The sequence below is a fragment of the Cervus elaphus genome, chromosome 13 (genome assembly GCF_910594005.1).
Source record: "Cervus elaphus chromosome 13, mCerEla1.1, whole genome shotgun sequence".
NCBI classification, from domain to species: domain Eukaryota; kingdom Metazoa; phylum Chordata; class Mammalia; order Artiodactyla; family Cervidae; genus Cervus; species Cervus elaphus.
This window is the reverse complement of record NC_057827.1, coordinates 57,663,852-57,691,312: the sequence shown is the minus strand read 5'-3', so window position 1 is coordinate 57,691,312 and position 27,461 is coordinate 57,663,852. Positions and strand designations below refer to the sequence as shown.

The 27,461-nt window shown below is 42.6% G+C and overlaps 3 protein-coding genes and 1 non-coding gene across 10 annotated transcripts in view; 2 read left to right on the top strand and 2 right to left on the bottom strand.

The window, feature by feature from the left end:
* Nucleotides 1-6,654, top strand: part of FRMD5 (FERM domain containing 5) — a 313,088-nt gene extending 306,434 nt beyond the window's left edge. The window contains exon 14 of the mRNA XM_043921704.1: nucleotides 5,490-6,654. Within this exon, the coding sequence (XP_043777639.1) occupies nucleotides 5,490-6,064 (575 nt within the window). The 3' untranslated portion in view covers nucleotides 6,065-6,654. The remainder of the gene's footprint in view (nucleotides 1-5,489) is intronic.
* On the bottom strand, nucleotides 2,808-11,722 carry LOC122706501. 2 transcript variants are annotated; one of them, XM_043921705.1, is made up of 5 exons: nucleotides 8,475-11,722; nucleotides 7,986-8,172; nucleotides 7,450-7,545; nucleotides 3,328-3,519; nucleotides 2,808-3,229 (listed from the first exon to the last, which is right to left on the bottom strand). In XM_043921705.1, exons 2-5 carry the CDS (start codon nucleotides 8,120-8,122, stop codon nucleotides 3,202-3,204), a joined length of 453 nt encoding a protein of 150 aa, XP_043777640.1. In that variant the 5' UTR covers nucleotides 8,123-8,172; nucleotides 8,475-11,722; the 3' UTR covers nucleotides 2,808-3,201. The 2 variants fall into 2 exon arrangements, 1 of the variants encoding a protein (XP_043777640.1); XR_006344401.1 differs by lacking the exons at nucleotides 2,808-3,229; nucleotides 3,328-3,519 and adding an exon at nucleotides 6,359-6,595 and having other exon boundaries at nucleotides 7,450-11,722.
* A 418-nt stretch (nucleotides 11,723-12,140) lies between these two features.
* Nucleotides 12,141-12,213, top strand: TRNAA-CGC. Its single transcript has one exon. It is a non-coding gene; the product is annotated as a tRNA-Ala (tRNA).
* A 123-nt stretch (nucleotides 12,214-12,336) lies between these two features.
* The window catches only part of WDR76 (WD repeat domain 76), a 56,483-nt gene continuing 41,358 nt past the window's right edge, over nucleotides 12,337-27,461 (bottom strand). For all 6 annotated transcript variants that reach the window (XM_043921698.1, XM_043921697.1, XM_043921702.1 and 3 more), the window contains 4 exons: nucleotides 22,054-22,271; nucleotides 21,264-21,416; nucleotides 19,385-19,438; nucleotides 12,337-13,896 (listed from right to left, as the gene is read on the bottom strand). In XM_043921698.1, the coding sequence (XP_043777633.1) occupies nucleotides 13,641-13,896; nucleotides 19,385-19,438; nucleotides 21,264-21,416; nucleotides 22,054-22,271 (681 nt within the window). In that variant the 3' untranslated portion in view covers nucleotides 12,337-13,640. The remainder of the gene's footprint in view (nucleotides 13,897-19,384; nucleotides 19,439-21,263; nucleotides 21,417-22,053; nucleotides 22,272-27,461) is intronic.

The following is a 27,461-nucleotide window of genomic DNA, read 5'->3' as shown; positions in this document are numbered from 1 at the left end:
CCAGTTGTGGCAAGTGGGTGCTATTCTTTGTTGCAGTGTTCGAGCTTCTCAGTGTGGTGGTTTCCTATTGTGGAGCACAGGTTTAGTTGCTCCGAGGCATGTGGGATCTTCCTGGACAAGGGATCGAACCCATGTCCCCTGCGTTGGCAGGCAGATTCTCAAGCACTGGACCACCAGGGAGGTCCTGTGCAAGTACTTTAAAGAGATGAAAGCATTTACTGGGCAGCAGCAAGCACCGTGCAAAGAGCCCCGGTCCAGACAGCAAAGAGGAGGTCAGAATAGGAGCTCTGCCACGCATTTTCTGGGGCAGATTGCTTGACCTCTCTGAGCTTATTGCCCCCACTGCAAAGAGGGGAATGGGTGTTGGCTGGGGGTGGCCTTGTAAACTACCAAGTATAACTGCGATGAGTTGTCATCAGACACTGCCCCCTGGTTTTCCCTCCTATCTTACTCTTCAGTGGAGAACTGAGCCTGGCTCTCTTCTTCTGGGGGGTGCATCTCAGCAAAGTGAAATGTCTTCTCATCTTTTGAGGACACATATCTTCCTCCCCTCTCTGAGGCCCTTCTTGCCATCTGTCCTGAGGCTGAAGCCGTCAGGTCCATCCCAGGACTCCTGCAGGAAGTCGGGACAGCTGTCCTCCCAGAGAGAAGGCCACCCCCAGGGGGAGCTGGCAGTAATACAGTATCACAGAGCAGCCTCGGGCATTACTGCTCCCCAGTACAGGGAAGAACATCAAGAAAACCAGCATTCCCAGAAGAGGAAGACTGGGGCCATCCAGGTGGAGATAGAAGTCATCGGGAGTAACTGCAAGCAGGGTTAGCAACTCCACAAGGGTGGGAACACTGTCCTCAAGCTTCCCCAAGACGACCAATGGGGCCGCCTCAGCTCCCAGCCAGCCCTGGCTATGCCTTCAGCCTCCTCCCAGAACCTGTACTTCTCCCATCATAGCAGCAGTAAGCTCCTCAACATCCAAAAGTCACCTGAGCTTGCAAAATGGCCAAGGAGGATGCAGAGGCCACACGAAAGCTGGTAGAGCAGAGAACCCCCTCTCTCCCCAGGGCCAGGGCCCGGCCTCAGAAGCTCAGCCTCAGAACTTGACACCTGGCAGATGACAGCCCAGCAGGCCTCCGTCCCAGTGCTTCTCCCCAAGCCCCAGGCTGCCTACAGACAAGCACAGCCTTCATCCCCACCCGGGGCCCATTTAGACCCAGGAGGGAGTAGGCAGCTCAGAACTGCCCCGGCAGGAATAAACTCACAGGCAGAATGAGAGTCAGGATGAGAAGAGGCAGATGGACATCTGCCTTGGAAAAATACAAGACTTCAGCAGTTAAGTGGCTCTCACCAGTGCGTGCGTGCGTGCTTAGTCGCTTCAGTCATGTCCGACTGTCTGCGACCCTGTGGACCATGGCCTGCCAGGCTCCTCTATCCGTGGGATTCTCCAGGCGAGAATACTGGAGTGGGTTGCCATTTCCTTCTCCAGGGGATCTTCCTGACCCAGGGATCGAACCCGCGTCTCTTATGTCTCCTGCATTGGCACCTGGGAAGCCCAGAAAGTAAATGGTTTCTTAAACAGAGTAGAAGAGAGGTATGTGCCATGTGCAGTCACTCAGTGACGTCTGACTCTCTGCAACCCCATGGACTAGAGCCCAACCCAGGGATCAAACCCACATCTCTCGTGTTTCCTGCACTGGCAGGCAGATTCTTTACCACTGTGCCACCTGGGAAGTACAGGGGTCATGAAGCCTAGTGAAATAAAGAATGGATCATTGCAGGAGGAGAGAGTTCAGCTGCATCATCTCTGAAGGGAGGTTTTGCCTTTAAAGCCCCTAACATGGCTCATCCCCACTGTCCACCCAACCAGGCAGGGAAGGGTAGGAGGGACGTGATGGGGGCCTCGGAGAAATGGCAAACCATCAAAACTCCCAGGAAGTTATGGACATTTGAAATGGGTTCATGCTCCATCAGGGGTTGTCTTTCCTGCAGTCCATACACCATATAAATTGCTATCACAGAAACCCTTTGCCTTTTCCAGGGGAAAGCTTTGTTTTTCTCGAAAAATGGGGTAAACTGCAAAAGTGTTAACGTAACATTATAGTTTGAATGAAACCATGTAATCTCACTGAACTGAGACCTTTAAACAGAAGCCTGGCCCTGCCCTCTGCTCTCATGGATGCCAAGATAACACGTTAGCACAGGCCTGACCCAGACCCAGAGAGGACACTCAAGTATGTCTGTTCCTGTCACTCACTGTACCCCCGGGCCACCAGTCAGCAACCAGACTTGCACAGAGCCCAGCAGAGGAGAGGGCCCACTTCCAGCCGCAGAGCCCCCTCCTCACACCTCACAGCCTCGCACCACAAGGCCCCCTGCCTCTGCGGCTTCACATCCTGGGTTTTCTGGGGCAGTCCCGCTTCCTCTCCCCTCTGGCATCACCCCTACCTTCTCGGTCCCTAACCCTCTGAGAGGCCTGGGGCCCTGATAACGGGCCTCAGGGAACCAGCTCTACGGGCTGGGAAAACATTACTTTTTATGGGTCTAAGTGCTTCTGACTGAATCCAGGGCCCTGATAAGCTTGGCCTCTCAGAGCCACTCTGCTGTCTCCAGCACGGGAGGCACTGTAAAGGGGCTGCCGTGGCGTGTGATCAGTGAAAAGGCCTTCGTCCCTGCTTGGGTTTCCATCCGTGCCCCAGTACCTTCTCTTCCTGGCTGGTCCCACGAGGAGACCAGCTGGTTTCTGCTGAAGACGTGCCTGCCTTCCTGAGCCACCATGGGGAAGAGCCTGATTAAGATTCACACGCGCGTCCGAGTTCAGCTCCGGCTTACTAATCACTGCCTCCGGCCGCTGAGCGTGCGCATCCTGAGGCTGGGGCCCCGGCTCCAGGGGAGGCTCCTGACCGCTGTGCCCCCCAGCCCACGGGGAGCTGACTCCAGGCAAGGCGACCAGCTGGAGCGCCTCCAAGGTAAAAAGACACCCTTTGTCTTGCTGTGCCGCCCACCCGAGCCATCCCAGAACAACAGGTTTGAGGCGAGTGATGGTTTCTACTGAAACCTGAAGGTCTGTACAGGACCAAACTGGCACAGGAATGATGATTTAAGATCACCTCACAGGCGGGTCTGTGAGTGGGTGGCCATTCCCTTCTCCAGGGGATCTTCCCAACCCAGGGAGCGAACCTGGGTCTCCTGCATTGCAGACGGAATCTTTACTGTCTGAGCCACCAGGGAAGCCTGCTGTGGGGGGAACAGAAGACCAATATTTACTGAATAATTCTGTCTGTTGGGTGCTCTCCTTAGGGAAAAAACGCACGCGTAGCCCGTGTCTTGCTTACTGAGAGCAGCAACAACTCACGATGAGGTGGCTTCTGTGGCCCCGCTGATTACGCCTTCTCATGCCACGGCCTTGGCCTCTCACCTTCCCCAGCAAGCTTAGAGCTGAACTGTAGGTCAAGCTGAGACTGCAGTGAAGTGGCTTCTGGCAGCTACTCTGGTCATATGCTGCAAGGTCTGCCATCAGAGCTGTCCTTGTGAGGTGCAAGGGAGCAGAGGTTTCAGAGAGTGGAGAGCCACAAGAGGATTTGAGAAAGGAGCTGAGCCAGCATCCTGTGCAGTCAGGGCCTGAAGAGGTTTCTGTTTTATCAGGAACCCATTTCATACTCCCAGGTAATGTTTCTCATGTTACACGTGCAATGGGGGAGGAAGGGAGGAGCAGAGAGCAGAGCAACATCAAAGGCGCTGCAACAAGGGACAGGCTCTTATCTTATTTCATGACGGTTTCTTGGGCAACTTAAATCTAAGGCAGGTGCAGGCTGTTCACTTAATTCATCCTGGCCCGCTGTTCCACGCCCCGGAATCCAGCTGGACGGTCATTAGCACCATGGAATAGAAAGATCCTAGGACTTCACCGTCACCTTTGCCAGTAACAACCAACCACATGATTCTGGCAAGTTCTGTAACCTCTTGCCCTCTCTAGTTCAGGAAGAATGTTGAAAGATGAAAGTGCTTTGAAATGTTTAAAACATTATATACAGATTTAAGAGTTTAGAGCGTAGAGACAAAGGAAATACAGCCAGGACCACGAAGCTTCTGAAAGCAGGAGCTGAGAGCTGTGGCAAATACACTAATGGTGATGTGATGGGGGGCAGAGGCGGAGAACGGGAGGCTGCCGTCTCCCCCACCCACCCCAGCCACTCGTTTGTTCCTCTGGAGAACCTGTACTGCAGACGCGCTGAGACGGGCTGAAGCAGCCTGGGCAGGCAGGTGGCCTGGCTGCAACTGGCTACCCTACAAGGAAGCTAATGAAGATGAGACACACCACTTCTGAAAGGTGACCGGCACCTTTTAAAAGAGACCTTTGGGCTTTTGAAGCTAACCCTGAGCCAGAAAACTCCCTAAGCAAGCCCTGGTTAGGTCAGATCTTTACTACCTGGGAATCTGGTTCAGTCTGGGGCAGTCAAGGTCGATTTCAGAGCAACAGAAAAGGACAAGCTTCTCTTGATGTGGACCACAAAGGTAGGGAGAGCCACTCCGGCACCACCAGTATGTCCAGGAGTGGGAAATGCAGACACTGAATCTGAAACAAGCCTTTTTCTTGGGAGCACTCTGACGGGGGCCACACTCGGCCAGTCTGAGTCCACATCCTCAGGCCTGGGTGGCCGCTGTGTGGTTGAGGGAAGTAACCAGTTCCTGTTTTTCCCTACCAGAGAGCTCGAGCTCTAGAAAGAGAAATGTTCTAAGAGAATAACGAGCAGTGTTAGGGCCAAAAGACCCTTCCTCCTAACAAACGTTAAGAGAATTTCCCACTGGTCCTCTTCTCAGAGACCACTCTGTACTCCAGGCTGACAGCTTCCGTGGTTTTACCTATTCTGGACCCAGCTCAATTGAAGGTGAGAAGAGAGGGCGAGCACTTAAGAAGAGCTGGTTGGGTTTTCACCCCACTCAAGGTCAGTACAGATAAAAGTGGAGGCTGAAGAGACCGACAGCAACTGCAGAAGTCCAAAAGATGAGCTCACAAGTTCAAGGAGCAGTGTGTTCGGGTGTCAGGAGGACACTCAGCTTCAGAATAGGTAATTGATGAGGCCCCACTGGGCAAAACAGTCTCCTCCTCATTCCTGCCTCTTAAGACCCTCGGGGCTCCCTGAACCAAGACCCCAGTTCTGAGGGATAGTATGCAATTCTCTTTCAGCTTGGGCTAGAGCCAGGACACCAAAGGCAGGAAAGGCAGAATCAGTAACGAATTGGCCAAAACTATAAACAAAAAGAGGGGGGGTGGGGAAACAACAACGTACAACCAGTGACACTGTGATTCCTGCTGCTTCTCTGGTCCTATTCTTGATACATCAAAACAGAATGCAGGAGCGACGGCGGCTAGGCACGTGGGGCTGCAGAGGGGCTTCCTAACACTTCAGTGACCAAACAGAATGGAGCTGCCTCCACCAGACAAAGCGTGCGCCAGTACACAGAAAGCCTGCTCACTTCCCCTTTGTCTTTCCAGGCCTCGAGTCCCTGCGGGACAGCGCCCACTCCACCCCGGTACGTGCCTCCTCCCACGGGGACACCTTCCTGCCTCACGTGAGAAGCAGCCGGGCAGACAGCAACGAGCGAGTCGCCGTGATCGCGGACGAGGCCTACAGCCCGGCGGACAGCGTGCTGCCCACCCCAGTGGCCGAGCACAGCCTGGAGCTCATGCTGCTCTCCCGGCAGATCAACGGGGCGACCTGCATCGAGGAGGAGAAGGAGTCCGAGGCCAGCACCCCCACTGCCGCCGAGCTGGAGGCCCTCGGGGGCGAGCTGAGGGCCCTGTGTCAGGGGCACGGCAGGCCAGAGGAGGAACAGGTGAATAAGTTTGTTTTAAGTGTCCTCCGTTTGCTCCTTGTGACCATGGGACTCCTCTTTGTTTTGCTCCTCCTCCTGATCATCCTTACTGAGTCTGACCTTGACATTGCCTTTTTCCGCGATATCCGCCAGACCCCCGAGTTTGAACAATTCCACTATCAATACTTTTGTCCCCTCAGGCGATGGTTTGCCTGCAAAATCCGCTCAGTGGTGAGCCTGCTCATTGACACCTGAGAAGGCATGAATCCTCCCAATAACTAGCCAGGTGGACCAAGGAGCCCGGCTACCCATTCCCAGCAATGGGACCCATCGCGGAACCATCGGCACATGTACCAAGTCCTCCTCTCATGACTCAAAAAGTCCACAGCCTAGGAGGGTCGTTTCCCAGAAGAAGAAAGGGGATAGGCACACGCCTTGTCTAAACTAACTGGGAAAACGCATTTCCTTCAGAGGTTCTCTCAAGAAAGGCTCAGCAACTCCGTTTCTCATCCTCCCAATCTGCAGGATAATTTTTGGTTCTGATTTTTGATTTTTCATAGATGTGTATTATTTTGAAAATATCAAAAATAATTTATTTTGTTATTACTGATTCTCGCAGTAGTGTCGCCCAGCAGACGGGACACTAGTTGAAGACTAGAGGGCTGGCGTCTTCTGTTTACTGCAGGAGCTTCCCTGGGGGCCCAGCAGACTCATCACTGCAGCCTCAGCGGGGCAGGTCAGGGGCCGGGACAATGGGGACTGTCTAGGTTTTCTTCCCAGACAGAGCTTTTAAAAAAAAAAAAAGTAAACATCCATGTAGAACGATTAAATGGAAAGTTGCTTCTTATGACGGTCTGAGTTGGATTTTCTTTTCCTTTTCTTTCTTTCAAATCTGAGCAGAGTGGGCATCTGAAGGGACCACCACTAAAGCAGCAACAGCAGCAGGGGTGGGGTAAGTCTGTCCCCTTAGACTAGAGCCTAGTGAGCATCACCATGAGTTCTGTATAATGAACTTAGACTCCCGTGATTTTTTTCTAAGGACCTCAAGACTTTTACAGTGCTCCAGAAGCAATAGGTAAATTCAGTGGTGCCAGGGGTAGACAGCACTGTCAGACATTGGACCAAGTACAGTTAACAGAAACCAGAGCTAAGGTAGCAGAGAGACTGTTGAGATCAGACAGCAGTACTTATTTTGTATACCCCTCTCCCCCCAGAAAAGACTATTTCAATTTATATTTTAACAACAAAATATTATTTTCTTATCAATTCACCTTTTGTTTTTACTTTATGGAGTAAGAAAAATAGAGCCTGATGAACTTAAAGATGCAAGAAAGAAACTGATCCTGAGAATGAAAAGCTTCAGAAAATATAATTCCAAGATCAACCAAACAGCCTTGGAAGGGACCAAGAAAAGAATCTCACTTTTTTTAAACAAGAGTTCTAAGAGATGCCTCCAAAAGAAGGTGAACGTGGCAAAGACCAACACTTAGCTGTAGAAACACTGCCCCCAGGGTCATCCGCTGCACCAGGAAGATGAAAGCTGTAGGAAAGCGCTGGTTCTCTTGGCTGAGAGCCGTGGAAGCAGGCGGAAGTGTAAAGGGTGAGTGTGGAGTCTGCGGCCCAAGCTCCACAATACTTACAGCCGCTCACACAAAAAACTTGTTTTCATCTCAGGGAGAGATTTCCAAGTCATCTGGGGCTGGAGGATGTAGGCAGGACGGTCCGTGGACAGATTCCTGGGGCACGCAGAACAGAATGAGTCACATGCAGGTCTGCTTTGCCCCAGTGTGTCCTCTGAGGTGGCAGAACCATATCCATGTACAGAATATCACAGCCATGGAATAAACAGAGTTCTTCTTTTTGAAGGTGGGTATTGCAAAATTTCAAATGCCCTTTTATCTAGACCAAGGGTCGGCAAACTTCTGTAAAGGGCCAGGTGGTAAATATTTTTAAATTTTGGTTTTGAAGGCCATACTCTGTAGCAACTACTCCACTCTGCTGTCTTAGCACAAAAACAGCCACAGGTAATACATAACAGTTCTATTGGAACACAGCCTTGCTCTTTTATTTATAAAAACAGATGGTGAAAAAAAAAAAAAAAAAAGACGGTGAGCTGAATTTGGCCCACAGGCCAGAATTTGCCAACCCTGATCTAGACAACAGAACTGTTTCTTACCAGTGTGTGAGCAGGAAGGCCAGCTCTGCTCTGATTCCTGACAGGTAAAGATCCAGGATCATTTCCCAGTAGAGGTGGTGGGCTTGCTTGTTTAAAGGGTGCTCGAACAACCAACCAGCAGAGATGTCTGATGCCATGATGAGCAAGATGAAGAACTGTAATGCTACTACGCAGCCAGAATCAAAGCCTGGAAGAGGGCCTGTCTGATCATTTCCATACCAGCAACAATTTGGGCAGAATTACAAACATCTGTTTTCCAAGTGACAAGACAAAAACTGAGGGAGATCCTAGTAAAGATCAGGGATCACTCAGAACCAGAGAGCCACTGCCACTTGTCATCTACACAGGAAAGGCTTTACTAGCAGAGGACTTGAGTGAAAAGTAGACTCAAAGAGGACAAGGCTGTCAGGAGACAGGGGGCTGGTTTTACCCTGGATATCTACTGTCTTATGCAACATAGCAGATTACCTTTTAGTGTAGTGTTCCTACCTCAGTCTGTAGAATATGGTGTTTCTATGCAGTGAGTGATAGCCTCGACTCTGACCTTTCATATTCACATTAACGAAAGATGCAGTATTCCATATCTTGGTATGTTACTTGTATCTAGAGTTCCAACGGTACAACAGTCCACACCACTTCCAACAGCGGGATTTGCTCTCTGAACAGAAACTTGTGGGTTATTTTTTTCCAGAGCTTATCCTACAAAATACAGATAGAAAAGTCTCCTTCAATTTGCTTTTCACATAATGCTTGAATAACAAACCTCCTCTGTTGGTGACTAGTCTTTTTTGGTATCTCCCCCATCATTAAAAGTTGTTCACGTTTTTTAACCTAGTTTTACTGTGTTCCACTATGTCTATTTTCTCTCAAAATTAGTTTGATCTCATTGTAGAAAAAGCAATGGTTTCCATAGCTTCATCTATCAGAGGAAATAAAACTCTTACTGAAGAATAGTGTACTGCATCTTTAAGCAGTAGAAGGTAAACTACCTGCAAATGTGAATTTCTTAGTTTCATTAAAAAATATATATATATATATATATATAGTTGTTAACCTTTCGTGTGCCAAAAATTCTAAGTTACATTTTCCTTCAAAGCAATGTACTTTTTTCTACATATGCAGTATGTAGTTAGCATAAAATCACTGGTGCCATGAAAATTATTTTTAAACTTAAATAAATATTTAAATATCATAGAAGAGAGTGGACTCTTTTTTTCTTTTTAACTGACAGCCGGTCTCACTTTCTCAAGTTAACAGCCCATAGATAAAAGGACACCAGTGGGGTTTACATAGCTGACTGCTGTCTGTGACTGGAATTATTTAAAAGAATCACTTTGCTTACAGTCATCTATTATCCTTATTCCTCCCCCCCAGATAAATACTATTAAGAACTTAGGGACATATGTATACCCATGGCTGATTCATATTGAGGTTTGATAGAAAACAAAATTCTGTACCAGCAATTATCCTTCAATCAAAAAATAAATTTTTTTAAAAAAAGAACTTAGAAGCTGTAAGTGTGGAATGATTTTAAATATGAATTGGACCTCGTTTTTCTGATGAGGAAAAAACAAGAAATTATTTTCCCAAGGTTACACAGTCTTAGAGCCCAGAGGAGACCCTGACGGTCCAACTTCTGAACTCCTATTAAGTCTGGAGTAAGAAAGAGAACAGAAAACACTTCCTGTAAAGGGAACAGGATGACCTCACCACTACAGTGACAAGCCCTGTACTTATAAGTACTTTCAGCATCCATTCCTTTAACACCATCTCGTATCTGTAACCACTCTATGGCTACAGGCTGGTGATGGTCTTCTAAATTCCATGAGCATAAAAGATGAAACCAAGGTCCACTGTGCTACTTATTATCTAATCATCTTGTTTTCAATTCTACCTGCCCTCCAACCCTCCATTCTGCCACTAGATCATCTTCTGAAAGCAGTCACCTCCAAATTTTAAGAGATTCCTATTACCTTTAAAATGACATCCAGTATCCTGTCCCCAGTGAAGTTTTTTTTTTTTTAATTGACAAAAATCTTTGCTTAAAGTGAGCTGAAAAGGAAAAAGCATGAGAACCACTGGATAAGAGTGGCTTCCCATGATGCCACAGATTCACAGCTGCCGCCCTTCCTGGATAACTGACGAGGACTCACCTGTGTGCACATCCTTTCAGGGCCCCTGTCCAGACTCCCACTGCTTCGGTTTCCTCAGCCACAACCACACTGCCACACCTGAACACATTTCTGCTCTTTGCTCCCGAACAGGTTTCCTCTACACACCCCTACCACGTGCTGATGGAGTGAAGTAAAACACCCCAAAGATACTTATAAAACATTTCCTCACATAGATTCTATTTTAGGAAAATATATATTAAGATGTTTTATTTCTCATTCTGGGTAACTGTACTAAATGTTATCTTCCTCACAAAACTCCACCTTTTAATTTGAAAAGTCAAACACAGCCAAATGAACCAGAATTATGGGTCTATGCTGTCTTATAACTAAAACTCACGATTGGCCACCAGTGAAGTGAACGTCACTCAGTCGTGTCCGACTCTTTGCAACCCCATGGACTATACAGTCCATAGAATTCTCTAGGCCAGAATACTGGAGTGGGTAGCCTTTCCCCTCTCCAGGGATCTTCCCAACCCAGGCATCGAACCCAGGTCTCCTGCATTGCAGGTGGATTCTTTACCAGCTGAGCCACAAGGGAAGCCCAACTCTGTATTAAAAAGGAAAAACAAAACAAGTACTAAATCAGAAGGGACAGCCTAACAAATGAGATGCCTAAGCTTTTGGAATCTGAAGACAGAGGGCATCTATTTTTTCCTCTCAAGTTTGATACAGAAGGCAATTCTCTGCCCTCCTCCTCTTCCCCTGTACACTGGCTGAAAATAGTTAAATCTTTGTATCCACAGCCCTAAAGCTCTGCTTTCCTGGAGAAGTGTCTTTGCAAAGTCTTCTCTGTGGAAAGGTAACTCAAAAGCCAGAATACTAAAACAGGTCTTAAGCAATTAAGATTCTATCAGTCCCTAATCATTTGCAGTTTCTCTTAGTCTGACCAAGTCTCCACTCACCCCAAATGAGATCATCTCCTTCCTCCTCAATGTCACATTAAAAAAAGTAGTCAGGCATCTCAAAGAAAATAACACCAGTAGAATTCAGAGCTTACGTGGTTATGAGATATCATAAAGGCCAACTAACACAAAAGGTTTATCCGGAAAGGAGAGAGTGCAAACATAACATACACATAATTACAGAAGCCACTTGACTTTAAGCAAGTCTCTGGGAAAAGTGCCTTTCACAACAGAATACATTTAAGCATGTCCAAAGAGAGACAACTGTCCTTTATGTGCTTTCTAGATTTAGACAATTGTTTCATTATAGAGCTTACTGTGAAGAAACAGGCCCCCCACTCACTCTCCTTCCTGCACTGCCTCAAGAAGACAGAACTCTGGAATGGATATAAATAGCACAGTTTATGAACCCACAGTTTATGAACCTACAATGGCAAAAGAGACCACAAAAGTGAGAAACATCAAGAATTTTCTAACATTTATAGCAGAAACCAGGCAATTACCATGACGTATTCAAGGCTTAAATGACAGTACTAATTTGATTAAGAGTAGTTTTCAACATGTTAAGAAAAAGAACAATTCCCACAGAACCAGCCACGACTAGAATCTATAAAATTAACTGGTGTAGAAAAGGGAAAGGGAGCCTAAAGTCTTCATTTAACTATTTCCAGAACAGTTTATAACATACCTCAACCTCACATAGGGCTCCCAGGTGGCGCCAATGCAGTGAGACATTAAGAGGTGCGAGTTCTAGTTCGATCCCTGGGTCAGGAAGGTCCCCTGGAGGAGAAAATGGCAACCCACTCCAGTATTCTTGCTGAGAGAATCCCATGGACAGAGGAGGTCACAGAGAGTCTGACAGAACTGAGCATTTAAGCACATGCACCTGTACAACTTCACAGAGCCTTAGTTTGTATTTCATAAATTAATATTTCCACCTTGCTTATCAATTCTTGTATTCCAGCACCAAGAAAAGAGAGAAGCCCTATTCCTTATAAATACCCATAACCTTTTAATAAGCTTCAAAACTTATTTAGTCTTTAATTACAGAGAAGGAAATTAAGAAAAACGTTGGAACTTCCCTGGTGGTCCAGTGGTTAAGACACTGTGCTCGCAATGCAGGGGGTCCAGGTTCAATCCCTGGTCAGGGAACTGCATCCCACATACTGCAGCTAAAGATCCTGCATACTGCAATGAAGACTGAGGATCCTGCATGCCACAACTAAGACGTGGCCCAGCCAAAGAAATAAATATTAAAAAAGAAAAAAAAAGTTATTCAAGGAAATTATATATATCACTTTATTTCTGTGACATACAATTCTGAAAAAATCCTCTTAGAAATCAGGCATATTGCTGAAAGTATTTACAACAGTCTTTCAGTAGTTGTTTGGCAATGAAGAACAACAAAAAATGTTGGATAGATAATAACACACAGTAATCTCAGTTGTTGATTTAGTAGTGTCCAACAACAGACACATTCAAGTTGCCACAGCTTCTGAAAACAAACATTTTTAATGAATAAATGCCAGAAATGGTATTCCATAACACTTTACCAGGCTACTAAATCTCCTCTGGAGAGTTTAAAAGACAAGGACACATAAAGCTGGCTGGGGCCTTCTAAGGTAGGAGCTCTTCTTTAACCATGACCCACAGTACCATAGTAATAAAGAAATACATTTTACATCATAAAATACATATGCATGTATACCTATAGCTATGTATGTATATGGAACTAAGCTTCACAAAAGAATATCTGTTCTAATTATGTTTGCTATTCTATACTATTTGTCTCCTTTTCATTTTTTTAGACACTGGTCATGGTCACTTAACTTACATCAACAGCTACAACCCAGAGTCTGGGAAACAGTGGTCTGAAGGTGATCTCACACTGGGTGACAGGGATTAGTATATTCCATCCCTGTGCCTACAAGCCCTGGGGCTCCCTGGCTGTGTCTCAGGAGCCATGGAGAGGAGGGCAGTGGGGAGAAGGTCAACACAGGGACCCGGGCCCTGCCCAAGTGAACCACAGCTTCTCAGCAATTATCTTGGGATTTCATGTAAGATTTAATTTAGAGGCAAGGGGGGAAAAGTGCTCAGTTTAAAAAATTCAAAGTTTCAAAATCACTCAGATGACATAACCTTTCAGGATCCCTTCCAGTGTATATAAGTCTAGAAATAAATATGTATTTCAAACTGTAAAATAAACCACAAATCTATATATGACTATAGAATCAAGGCAGCAAAACCAAAACACTGATCACTCAAAGCTTTGTAATTTATAACGAGAATTTCTCAACATTCTGCCTGGTTAAAAGTACTGAAGGCAAAAAAAAAAAAAAGTACTGAAGGCATCACAGTCACCCCTCCAATGCCCTCCCCATCCTACAGAAACAACCTCCAAGGCCTCCCTCTTCCTAAGAGTACATTCTGCTCATAATTCTTATTTACAAAGCAAGTTTAAATTCGCTAAATAGTACATATTACCAAGTAAACAGACTAAGCCACATGAATTACTAGGCTCCTTAGACAGATTAATTTGAACAAATTGGTGTTTCCAAACCAAAAACTCCACAACTTTCTTAATTCATAAAAACATGTACCCTCCCACTGGAATTACCTCCAGCCAAAATATACCGAGTTGGGTGCATAGCATTGATAGAACACACAGAGGCAAGGCATTCTCCACCCAGAAAAGAGTGCACCCACTTTCCTGTCTCGTGGAAGATTTCCACTCGCCGTGGATGGGCCATGCTGCCAACTATGACACAGTCTTCCTGCTTAGGGTCCCACACAGCTTGGAACCTGGTCAGCCATCGCCCAGTGATGGTGTTGTGCCTAATGAAAAAACAATTTTTTTGAAAGACAATAAGTGTTAAATAACTCAAAATAGCATGGGCAGAGGGTAAAGATGGCATTGCTCCTAAATGCTGGTTTTCTCTGCCAAGTTTCAAGTTACTGAGTCATCGACGACCTAATCTTATCCTTCCTACAAGACTGAAACTCGGGAGAGAGATGTTGTCTGCATTTTTGAACCTCCAGTGCTGAGTACAGTGGTTTGTGCTCAGTGGATGGTCACTAAACATACTGAAATGGCACTTTTTTGTTCACTGTTTCCTAACTCAATGCACTCCCCTCCTTTTTTTTTAGCACATGCAAATACAAAACCTAGAATAAAGAAATATACAATCTAAGTTATTGCTGTTTAACAGAATCTATTTCCCATATTTGTATTCCCCTAATAACCAAACCCTGAAATCATTTTATAGTCTATACAACCTTAAGGTAAAACGTACTTTGGGGGCTCAAAGAAAAAAATCACAAGGGAAATTAGAAGATATCTGTACACAAATAAAAATGAAAACACAACTACAAAAATCTATGGGAGCTATGAAAGCAATACTAAGAGGGAAATTTTTAACAGTAAACATTAAAAAAGAAGAAAGATCTCAAAATCAACACTCTAACTACATCTCAAAGAACTGGAAAAAGAAGAATAATCAAAACCAAAAGTTAGCAGAAGGAAGGAAATAATAAAGATTAGAGGTAAAAGAATTAGAGAATACAAAAACAATAGAAAAATAAACTAACAGTTGGTTTTTTTAAGAGAAAAAAACTGGCAAGCTAGACTAAGAAAATATAAAGTGCAAATAACTAAGGTAAGAAATGAAAGTGGGTCATTACAACTTATGTTACAGAAATAAAAAGGATTATAATACTATGAACAATCATACACCAATAAACTGGACAGTCCAGAAGAAATTAATACATTCCCAAACACATAAAATTTACCAAGACTAAATCATGAAGAAATAGAAAATCTAACTAGAATTATAACTAGTAAGGGGATTAAAACAATAACCAAAAACTTCCCATCAAAGGAAGCCCAGGACCAGATGGCTTCACTAAAGATTTCTATGTAACATTTAAGTAAGAATCAACACCAAATGCTCCTCAAACTCTTTCAAAAGACTGAAGAGGAAGGAACACGTTTGAACTCATTCTATGAGGCAAACACTTCTAATACCAAAGCCAAAGACGCTACTGGGAGAAAAAATAAACAAAAAAGCCCTACAGACGAATATTCCTGATGAATACTGGTGTAAAATTCTCAAGAAAATACCAGCAAAAAAAATTCAAACAGCACATTAAAAGGGTTATACACCATGACTAAGTTGAATTTATACCTGGAATGCAAGGAAGGTTCAAAACATAAAACCCAATTAATTGACATACCACATAAACAGAAAGAAGGACAAAAATCATAAGATCCTCTCAACTGGTACTGAAAAACCATTTGACAAAATTCAGTACCCTTTCATGATAAACACTCAACAAACTAGGAATAGACAGAAACTATCTCAACATAATAAAATAGGGGTCATATGTTAAAGGCACACAGCTAACATTATACTCAATGACGAAAGACTGAAAGCTTTTCCTGTAAGATCTGGTAAAAGGCAAAGATGTCTTTCTTGCCGTCTATTCAACATATTTAACACTAGAAATTCGGTAGAACTAGAAAACTGGGCAGAATTAAAGACTACACACACACACACACACTACTAGAAAACTGGGCAGAATTAAAGACTACACACACACACACACACAGAGTTAAAACTAAATCTCAGCAAATTTGCAGGATGCAATCAACACACAAAAATCAGTTGCATTACTACACACCAACAATGACCAATACAGAAAGGAAAACAACTCCAGGACTTCCCTGGTGGTCCAGTGGTTAAGAATCCACATGCCATGGGGCAACAAAGAATGTGCACCACAGCTACTGAACTTGCGCTCTAGAACCCACGCTCAACAAGCTACCACAATAAGAAGCCCATGTACCGTAGCCCCTGCTTGCCACAACTGGAGAAAGCCTGCACAAACCAACAAAAATCCAGCATAGTCAAAAATAAATAAATATATTTCTTTAAATCCCATTTGTAATAACATCAACAAGAACAAAATATTTTGGAATAAATTTAACCAAAGATGTGAAAGATTTGTACACTGAAAACTACAAAGCATTACTAAAACAAAGTGAAGTCACTCAGTTGTGTCCGACTCTGCTCTCCCGTGGACTGTAGCCCGCCAGGCTCCTCTGTCCATGGGATTCTCCAGGCAAGAATACTGGAGTGGGTTGCCATTTCCTTCTCCAGGGGATCTGCCCAACCCAGGGATCGAACCCAGGTCTCCTGCATTGCAGGCAGACGCTTTATCCTCTGAGCCACCAGGGAAGCCACAAAACAAAAAAAAAGACACAAATAAGATACAAACAAAGACACAAATAAATTGTCTGTGGATTAGAAGACTCAATATTGTTAAAATGTCTGTACTACCCAAAGTGATCTATAGAATTCAACCAATGCAATCAATCCCAAGGGCACATTTTACAGAAATAGAAAAAAAAAAAAATCCTAAAATTAGTATGAAAGCTCAAGGGATTTCAAATAGCCAAAATAATCTTTAAAAGAACAACAAAGTTGGGGGCCTCATATATCCTGACTTCAAAAAATATACTACGCAAAGCCACAGAAGCCATGGCAGCAGGGAGCTGGCATGGAGACAGGCACTGGGGACCAGGGGGAACTGGCATGAAGACAGACACTGGGGACCGGGGGGAACTGGCATGGAGACAGGCACTGGGGACCAGGGGGCGGGCCAGAGGGCCCACAAGGAGATGTGCACGTTCCCGGACAAACGACGCTGAACAAGGGTGCCAAGACCACAAAGCGGGGAAAGGAGAGTCCCTTCAGAAATGCTGCTGGCAAAACTGGATATCCACATGCAAAAGAATAATACTGGACAGGAACCCTGATGGATCGGTGGTGAAGAATCTGCCTGCAATGTAGGAGGTGGGGGTTTGATCCCTGGGTCGGGAAGATCCCCTGGAGGAGAAAACGGCAACCCACTCCAGTATTCTTGCCTGGAGAATCCCATGGACAGAGAAGCCTGGTGGGCTACAGTCCATGGGGTCACAAGAGTCATAGATGACGTAGTGACAAAACCACCATAACCTTATACTATATACTAAAATCAACTCAAAGTTGATTTAAGACCTATACCTAAGACTTCGAACTCTTAATAAAACATAGAAGAAAACACAGGGGAAAGTTTCAGTACACTGGATTTAGCAATGATTTTTTGGATATGATACCAAAAGTACAGGAAACACAAGCAAAAATAGACAAATCTACATCATACTTATAAACTGTGCAAAGGAAACAATCAACAGACTGAAAAGGCAACCACAAAATGGTAGAAAACATTTGAGAATCATATATTTGATAAGGGACCAATATGCAGAATATGTAAGGAATTCCTATAACTCAACAACAAAAATGATATAATTCAAAAATAAGAAAAAAAAATAAGCAAAAGACCTAAATAGATAATTTTCCAAAGAAGATAGACAAATGGTCAATAAGCATATGAAAAGACGTTTATCATCACTAATCATTAGAGAAATGCAAATCAGAATCACAATGATATATTACCTCACAATCATCAGGATAAGTATTGATAAAGAGAAATTAGAACCCTAGTGCACTCCTGGAATGTAAAATGGTTTGGCACTGGAAAAACAGTATAGACGTTCCTCAAAAAATTGAAAATAGAATTATCAGATGATCCATTAAAATCTCCTTTCTGGGTATTATCCAGAAGAATTCGAAGTAGGATCTTGAAGAGATACCTTTACACCCATTTGTTCACTGTAGCATTGTTCACAATAGCCAAGAGGTAGAAACAACCCAAATGTCCATCAAGAGGTGAATGGATAAAAAAAATATGGCATATACGTGCAATCGAGTAATTATGCAGCCTTTAAAAAGGAAGGAGATCCTGTTACATGCTAGAACATGGATGAACATCGAGGACATTATGCTAAGTGAAATAAACCAATCACAAAAAAACAAATACTATATGGTTTCACTCATATGAAATATCTAAAGTAGTAAAAATCATAGAAATGCAAACTAGACAGATGTCTGCCACAATCTGGAAAAGAGGGAGAGAGGAATTAATGTCTCATGGGCCAGGTTCAGTTTTGCAAGATAAAAAAATTCTAGAACTCTGTTGCACAACAACGTGATCACACCTAACGCTAATGAACTGTATACATACAAATAGTTAAGGTGGCTGACTTACTGTTGCGTGTTTATAATCACAACTAAAAATAAGGTAAAAAAACAATTTAAATATATGTGGGGCTCTTCACTGCTCTCCAAAGCAAAAAACAAAGCACTGCCCTCTTATTCTCTACATTGCAACACCAACAGCCCTTTCTTATTAAAGAAGGATGAACAATGGAGAACCACATTTCCCACTGCCATTCAATGACCTTATCTCTATTGACCCCAAAATCATCACCCTAGATAATTTTTTTAAAATACACACTAGAAGTCAATAAACTAGAGTTAATAAAGTTTGAAAAAGGAAACAAAGAGGGGAAATTCTATGAAAAAGAAAATAAGCATATTAAATATAGCCTCGGCTGTTGCTGCTAAGTCGCTTCAGTCGTGTCTGACCCTGTGTGACCCCATAGATGGCAGCCCACCAGGCTACGCCGTCCCTGGGATTCTCCAGGCAAGAACACTGGAGTGGATTGCCATTTCCTTCTCCAATGCATGAAAGTGAAAAGTGAAAGTGAAGTCGCTCAGTCATGTCCGACTCTGCGACCCCATGGACTGCAGCCTACCAGGCTCCTCCAGCCATGGGATTTTCCAGGCAAGAGTACTGGAGTGGGCTGGCATGGCTGTCTCCATATATAGCCTCTATACACTATAAAACTCATGAAACAACAGTTAACATATATTGCATACCCTGTCCCCAACTTTATAAATGCTGATAAAGAAGTATGTGTAGGAAGTAGACATTGAGTAAAGTTTGATGTACAACACATATATTAAAAGTAGCAGATGCAAAAAGAGGATAACCAAACAAAGAAACAGGAAGATGGGGAAGCTAAGCCCAGAACAAACAGGTGCAAATAAAGAGTGCTTCAGCTAACCTCACGAGCAAGTTAGTCTCAATAAAATAACATGAGTAATTCAGTTTTTGAATAAAGTCATTCACTTTAACCAAAAATAACCACTTGGAGGCAGAGAATAGCTACAGACTAAAAGAGACAGAACCTCTTTGTAGACACAGGCAACCTGGAAGCAAGAACCCTTCTGGATGGGACAGGAACAAGTAACCAGAAACACTGTAATATAAAATCAGACCTATACATCTCTTTGATAATCAGATGTCTAATGTATGCAGTCCAATAAAGAGCTCATAGTAATCCAGGGTCCACATTATTTGGCATATGGAAACTGACCTGATAGTGGTGATAAGAGGAATCTTCGAGGATATACAGCTGCTGTCAAAGATTCTGCAAAATAAACAGCAAGAATAAAGAAGTACACTCTTTTTATTGTTTCTTGAGATTTTTCTGAAATATCATCAGGGTATTTAACAAGCTTTTCATTGGTTCATGATATGAAATGGTTGTTGTTTTAAAATATATAGGATCAGGCTCTAACAAACCTCAGTTAGCTAATATATTTATAAAAGTGACAAAGAATATCGTAAAACTCAGTGCTTAGAGTTTAGTGTGGAAACTATTTAAACACTATTATTCCAAACTTAAATGTACATTCTACAGTGATAATCCAGACTCTATAATGAGATCCACAGTAATATAGGTCATACATAACGGATGTCATCTGCAAATGCACAAATAACCTAGAAGTGCAGGCATGTATCAAGAGCAATTTCCCCATGAGACTTATCAGTTGAGGGCGTCATATTGTCACTTCCAGGCTATGACAAGACTGACTGGCCAGTAACTAAGGGGAGGAACTCGTGGGGCAACTGGAGGAGCTCAGAAGCCTCCACGAGGCACCCTGGCAGAAAGTAGCCATGTCATCACCACCTCGCCCTGCTCCTTGTGCCTAGCTATCCCACTGCCATTTCTTGGCACTAGAACTTATTAACTAATTAGATTACCAGAAAGCCAAATCACAAGAGTAAAGTCTGCAGTGCAAATGAACAGGAATGGGACAAGTAAGTGGCCTTTAAGACAAAGAAAACGGCATGGGTGGAAAGGGGACACTGGGCTGACACTGCCCAGTGATTAAATCTCTTAATGTACTACCTGGTAATGCTCACAGACTTTACTAGGAATTAACAGGGCTCCTGTTACACACCATAAACCACGCTCTTCCCAATATATGGGTCTAAACAGAAATTAGGTGGTTTTCTAGAGCCCAGCCCATAGTATGCATTCAACAGACACTTGTTGAGTGAATAATGAACACATTCCAAAATCACTTAAGGTAAAAGTCTCATAAACTGAGAATTGCTTGCAATGTTAAGCAAAATTGGGGATTTTAGAAGAGAACAAAATTATTTCCTTCATGGTTGCATTAACATTCTCCACATTTTAAAAAATTGGCATTATTTTCTATTTTTGTTCAACTGGCTTATGTTACATTTTAAAATCCATTTTTAGGTAGTAGCTATAGAAAGGTACCAAAGCTAAAACCATAAAATTTTATCCAATTTTATCCAATTTATCCAACAGAAACCCAGTTTTTGCTATCTTTTCTGCCTGCCCATGGCCAAGGGCTCTGCAACTTCAGTTCAGCACTTGACTTGTGGGAGGGATCCCACTATCCCCAGAGTAAGAGCGTCTTCCTATGCTAAAATTATCTTCTATCCAAGATATCACACAGAAAAGCTTCCCTGGTAGCTCAGTTGGTAGAGAATCTGCCTGCAGTGTGGGAGACCTGGGTTCAATCCCTGGGTTGGGAAGATCCCCTGAAAGGCTACCCACTCCAGTATGTGGCCTGGAGAATCCCGTGGACCGAGGAGCCTGACAGGTTACAATTCATGGGGAAACAGAGCTGGACACGACCGAGTGACTTTCACACAAGCTATCACAAGCCTGATTTCATTAGATTTCAGTGCTAAAAGGAAAACCTGACATCATTCCCCAGGGTAGTTACAGACCTTCCTTGCCAATCTCAAGGAAATTTACAGATTCCAAAACTGCTGAAATGCCATTAAGTACAGGTCGTTGATCTTTGGGAACCTAGACATGACTACAAAACAATTAACACTAGTGATGTAATAAGGAGTAATAGTAAACAAAGCTACTGGTTAACTAAGTAATTACAGACTCTTAACGACGTATTTCTGTCTTCCCAATTTACCTCAGCTTGCAGTCAGCACATGTGGTTACTACTCTGTTACCAGTAAGAGGTGAAAAATAGGCTGAAGCGATGCTCTTTGTGTGTTCAGTTAAAGAAATCAAAGGCTGGTTTCTACTGCGATTCAGGCATCTTGCATCATAAATATGAATATCCCTGTAACAGGAGGAATAACTCTCAGGTGTTATCACAGTACACGGAGTAAGCCTCTACAACAGCACAGAATGTAAATTAGACACTCAAATACACACTACATTGAAGAACAGTTAAGACAGGCCCCTCGAATCTTCGGTATTAATTTTTTTTTCGGTATTAATTTTAAAAACATGGGTATAGATTAAAAATTAGAAAAATTCCAAAATTATAGCATATATATGTGAGCAGGTGGGTACAGATAGAAAAGATTCTAGCTGGTTTTCTCATCTCTTCAAGAAAAAAGTTAACACAGACTAAGAAATTGCAGGTCCCATTTAACTTGTATTTTTTACAGATTTTCTTCTCCAAAGACTGAAGTAAATGCACGAGACCAAGGAAAACAAAAATGTATATTTGTTTCATCCCACCCTCGCCTTCTCCCACAGAGTCCCAAAGTCTCAATATTTTCACTATGTATTAAATCTCATTTTAAAGAATCACAAAAAAACTCAAAAAAAAAAAAAAACACCCTCAAATTAGCATAGACAGGAAAATTATTTGGTCTGTGGGTATCACAAAAAAGTCTTTTGTCAATCAAACTAAAACATTATTCCTAATGTTAAAAGATCTATATCATAAAATTTTATGAAGAACATACCTTAATCCCGCAGTGATAAAATACTGTCTATGCACTGGGTGCACATGAACAGTTCTTATTTTGCTCAAAGAAGATCTGATAAGTTTCTCACAAGAAGTTCCAGGAGTCCGCCTATCCACTAGTGACATACTTCCATCCCAGTGACCTACTATTAAAGTGGAGGCATCTTCTGTCAAGAAGTCAAAGGAGGAAAAGCTGCTTCTTTCATCTCTATATACCTAAGGATATAAGGAACAATCAACTTAAGTAACAATCTTCTTTTAAAAAAAGCCAATGCATGGATTCTTTGTTAAAAAAGCAACAAAACACTTTACCCCAAATACCTCATTTATCCTCCCATCATCCCCACAGGAAGCACAGGACAAAATGGTCATCCTCTTTGGCAGAGATGGAATCGAAAGCACTGATCAACTCTAAGACTTGCCAACAATCAAACAGCCCATCCACCCATGTTGGGGCTACATCCCAAATCTCTTAAACCCAATAAACCTCAGTTGCAGATCTACTCTGAAACTTACTAGGAAATGGATTGAATTTGATTTCTACTCAACTGAAGTACAAATTGAAACTCAAAAAGATATATGCACTCCAATGTTCACAACAGCACTATTTACAACAGCCAAGACATGGAAGCAACCTAAATTGTGCATCCACAGTGGAGTGGATAAAGAACATGTGGTACATATATACGATGGAATATTCAGTTTCAGTGAAAGTCGCTCAGTCATGTCTGACTCTTTGTGACCCCATGGGCTATAAAGTCCATGGAATTCTCCAGGCCAGAATACTGGAGTGGGTAGCCATTCCCTTCTCCAGGGGTTCTTCCCAACCCAGGGATCGAACCTAGGTCTCCTGCACTGCAGGCAGTCTTTACCATCTAGGCCACCAGAACACCCTGATGGAATATTAGTCCGCCACAAGAAAGAACAAACCAATGCTACTTGCAGCAACATGGATGGACCTAGAGATTGCCATTCTGAGTGAAGTGAATCAGATACAGACAAATATCGTATATTGCTTACATGTGGAACCTAAAAAATGGGTACAAATGAACTTATTTACAAAACAGAAGTAGAGTCATGAATGTAGAAAATAAACTTGTGTTTACCAGGAGATGGGGGAGATGGATAAATTGGGACTGACATATCCACACTAATATATATAAAATAGATAACTATAAGAACCTGCTATATAGCACAGAGAACTGTACTCAATATTCTGTAAAGGTCTATATGGGAAAAGAATCTAAAAAAAAAAAAAGCGGATAATATGTATATGTGTAACTGATTCACTGTGCTGTACATCTGAAACATAACACTGTAAATCCACTATGCTCCAATAAAAGTTTTTTAAAAAATTATATGGGCAGCAGTAACATCAGTGGTTTCCAAGGGCTTTGGGAAAGAGGAGAGGACTAACTGTAAAGAATTATGAGGTAATTTTTCAGGTGATGGAAATTTTCTGTATCTTGACTGCAGTGGTGGTTACATAAGTTTGCCAAAATTCATAAAACTGCACACCTAAAATAGGTAAGTTTTACAGTATGTATTGTATACCTCAATAAACCTGATTTTAAAAAAATAAATAAGTTGAGAACTTTGACAACTCAATACTAAAAACACAGATAACTCAATTAAAAACAGGCAAAAGATCCAAATAGACCATTTCTTTAAATAATTACAATAATTACTAATAAGCAAATCTCCATCATGAACAACAGCCTTGTCGTGGTGAAGGGGCTTGTTTAACTCAATGAAGCTTGTTTAACTCAATGAGTCATGCTGTGCGGGGCCACCCGAGACAGACAGCTCACACTGGAGAGTTCTGACAAAATACGGTCCACTGGAGAAGGAAATGGCAACCCACTCCAGTACTCTTGTCAGGAGAACCCCACGAACAGTATAAAAAGGCAAAAAGATAGAACACCGGAAGATGGACACCGCCCCCCTCCAAATCAGAAAGGGTCCAACATGCTATGAGGGAAGAGCAGAGAGCAATTACTAATAGCTCCAAAAAGAATGAAGTGGCTGGGCCAAAGCAGAAATGATGCTCAGTTTCAGATGTGTTTGGTGGTGAAAGTAAAGTCCAACGCTGTAAAGAACAGTATTGCATAGGAACCTGGAACGCGAGGTCCATGAATCAAGGTAAACTGGACACACTAAAGCAGGAGATGGCAAGATTGATCTACAGGTCGAGAATCCCCAAAATGATGTTATTTACCCTTGACACCATTTGACTAGACCAACAAAGCTCAACCACAAACCAGGAGCCTAAAGCTTTAACTACTGACACCTCTGCCTCAACTTCAAGGCATCTAACAGTTGTCAGTTGACGGAATCAAGTCTGCACTTGGGTTTGGTTTGGCCCACTGTCCTTTTTTCCTTCCCTTTCTTAATTTCTTTTTACGGTTTTACTGAGAAGTAGTATTTCCTATACCATAAACTTCACTCTCATCATGTTCTTTAAACTATGACTTAGTTCACAACACTGACATACTAGAATTTTTTTTTTAAAAAATCTTAGGATAACTTAGGAGTCAGTGAACTAAAATGGACAGGAATGGGCAAATTTAATCCAGATGACCATTGTATCTACTACTGTGGGCAAGAATTCCTTACAAGAAAAGGAGTAGTCCTCATAATCAACAAAAGAGTCTGAAATGCAGTACTTGGGTACAATCTCAAAAATGAAAGAATAATCTTGGTTCATTTCCAAGGCAAACCATTCAGCATCACAATAATCCAAGTCTATGCCCCAACCACCTATGCCAAAGAAGCTGAACAGTTCTATGAAAACCTACAAAAACTTGTAGATTTGACACCAAAAAAAAAAAAAAAAGTCCTTTTCATCATAGAGGACTGAAATACAAAAGTAGGAAGTCAAGAGATACCTGGAGTAACAGGATAGTTTGGTCTTCGAGTAGAAAATGAAGCAGTGCAAGGCTAATAGTTTTGCCAAGAGAATGCACTGATCACAGCAAACACCCTCTTCCAACAACACAAGAGACCACTCTACACATGGACATCACCAGATAGTCAATATTGAAATCAGACTGATTATATTTTTTGCAGACAAAGATGAAGAAACTCTATATAGTCAGCAAAAACAAGACCTGGAACTGACTGTGGCTCAGATCATCAGTTCCTTATAGCAAAATTCATACTTAACTTGAAGAAAGTAGGGAAAACCACTAGACCATTCAGGTGTGACCTAAATAAATCCCATATGATTATACAGGGGAAATGAAGAATGGATTCAAGGTATTCCATCTGGTAGACAGAGTGCCATAGTCCTTCAAACTATGGACAGAGGTTTGTAACACTGTACAGGAGGCACTGACCAAAACCATCCAGAAGAAAAAGAAATGCAAAAAGGCAAAATTGTTGTCTGAGGCGGCTTTACATACAGCTGAGGAAAGAAGAGAAGTGAAAAGTAAGGGAGAAAGGGAAAGATATACCCAACTGAATGCAGAGTTCCAGAGAACAGCAAGGAGAGATAAAAAGGCCTTTTTAAATGAACAATGCAAAGAAGTAGAGGAAATCAACAGAATGGGAAAGACTAAAGATCTCTTCAAGAAAACTGAAGATATCAAAGGAACACTTCATTCAAGGATGGGCACAATAAAGGACAGAAGCAATATGGACCTAATGGAAGCAGAAGAGATTAAGAAGAGGTGATAAGAATACACAGAAGAACTATACAAAAGAAATGTTTTAATGACCCAGGTAACCAAAATGGTACAGTTACTCACTTAGAGCCAGACACCCTAGTATGTAAAGTCAAGTGGGCCTTAGGAAGCATTACTTACAAACAAGCTAGTGGAGGTGATGGAATTCCAGCTGAGCTATTTAAAATCCTAAATGATGCTGTTAAAGTGATGTACTCAATATGTCAGCAAATTTGGAAAATATGTCAGCAGTGACCATAGGACTGGACAAGGTTAGTTTTCATTCCAATCCCAAAGAAGGGCAATGAGAAAGAATGTTCAGACTACTATAAAACTGCACTCATTTCACATACTAGTAAATTTATGCTCAAAATCCTTCAAGCTAGGCTTCGGCAGTATATGAATAGAGAACTTTCCAATGTACAAGCTGCGTTTAGAAAGGGCAGAGGAACCAGAGATCAAATTGCCAACATTCACTGGATCATAGAGAAAGCAAGGGAATTCCAGAAAAACAGCTACTTCTGTTTCACTGACTACACTAAAATATTTGTATGGATCACAACAAACTATGGAAAATTCTTTTTTTTTTTTTTTCATTTATTCATATTAGTTGGAGGCTAATTACTTTTCAATATTGTAGTGGTTTTTGCCATACATTGATATAAGAGATGGTTTCTCTCCTGAGAAACCTGTATGCAGGTCAAGAAGCAACAGTAAGAACAGTAAGAACCAGACATGGAACAACTTACTGGTTCCAACTTAAGAAAGGAGTATGACAAGGCTTATACTGTCACCTTACTTATTTAACTTATATGCAGAATATATCATGCGAAATGCCAGACTGGATGAAGCACAAGCTGGAATCAAGATTGCCAGGAGAAATATCAACAACCTCAGATAGGCAGACAATACCATTCTAATGGCAGAAAGTAAAAAGGAACTAAAGAGCCTCTTGATGAGGCTGAAAGAGGAGAGTGGAAAAAGCTGGCCTGAAACCCAACATTCAAAACTCTAAGATCACGGAATCCAGTCCTATCATTTCATGGCAAGGAGAGGGGGAAAAAGTGGAAGTAGTGACAGATTTTATTTACTTGGCCTCCAAAATCACTATAGACAGTGACAGTGGCCATGAATTTAAAAGACGCTTGCTCCTTGGAAGGAAAGCTATGACAAACCTAGACAGCACATTAAAAAGCAGAGAGACATCACTTTGCCGACAAGATCTGTATAGTCAAAGATATGGTTTTTCCAGTAATCATGTACAAATGTGAGAGTTGGACCATAAAGAAGGCTGAGTACTGAAGAACTGATGCTTTCAAATTGTGTTACTGGAGAAGACTTTTGGGAATCCCTTAAACTACAAGGAGATCAAACCAGTCCATCCTAAAGGAAATCAACCCTGTATATATTCATTGGAAGGACTGATGCTGAAGCAGAAGCTCCAACACTCTGGTCATCTGATGCAAAGAGATGACTCGCTGGAAAAGATCCTGATGCTAGGAAAAAACAGAAGGTTGGACAGGTTGGACTGCAAGGAGATCAAACTGGTCCATCCCAAAGGAAATCAGTCCTGAATATTCATTGGAAGGACTGATGCTGAAGCTCCAATACTTTGGTCACCTGATGTGAAGAATGGACTCATTGGAAAAGACCCTGATGCTAGGAAAGATCAAAGGCAGGAGGAGAAGGGGACAACAGAGGATGAGATGGTTGGATGGCATCACTGACTTGATGGACATGA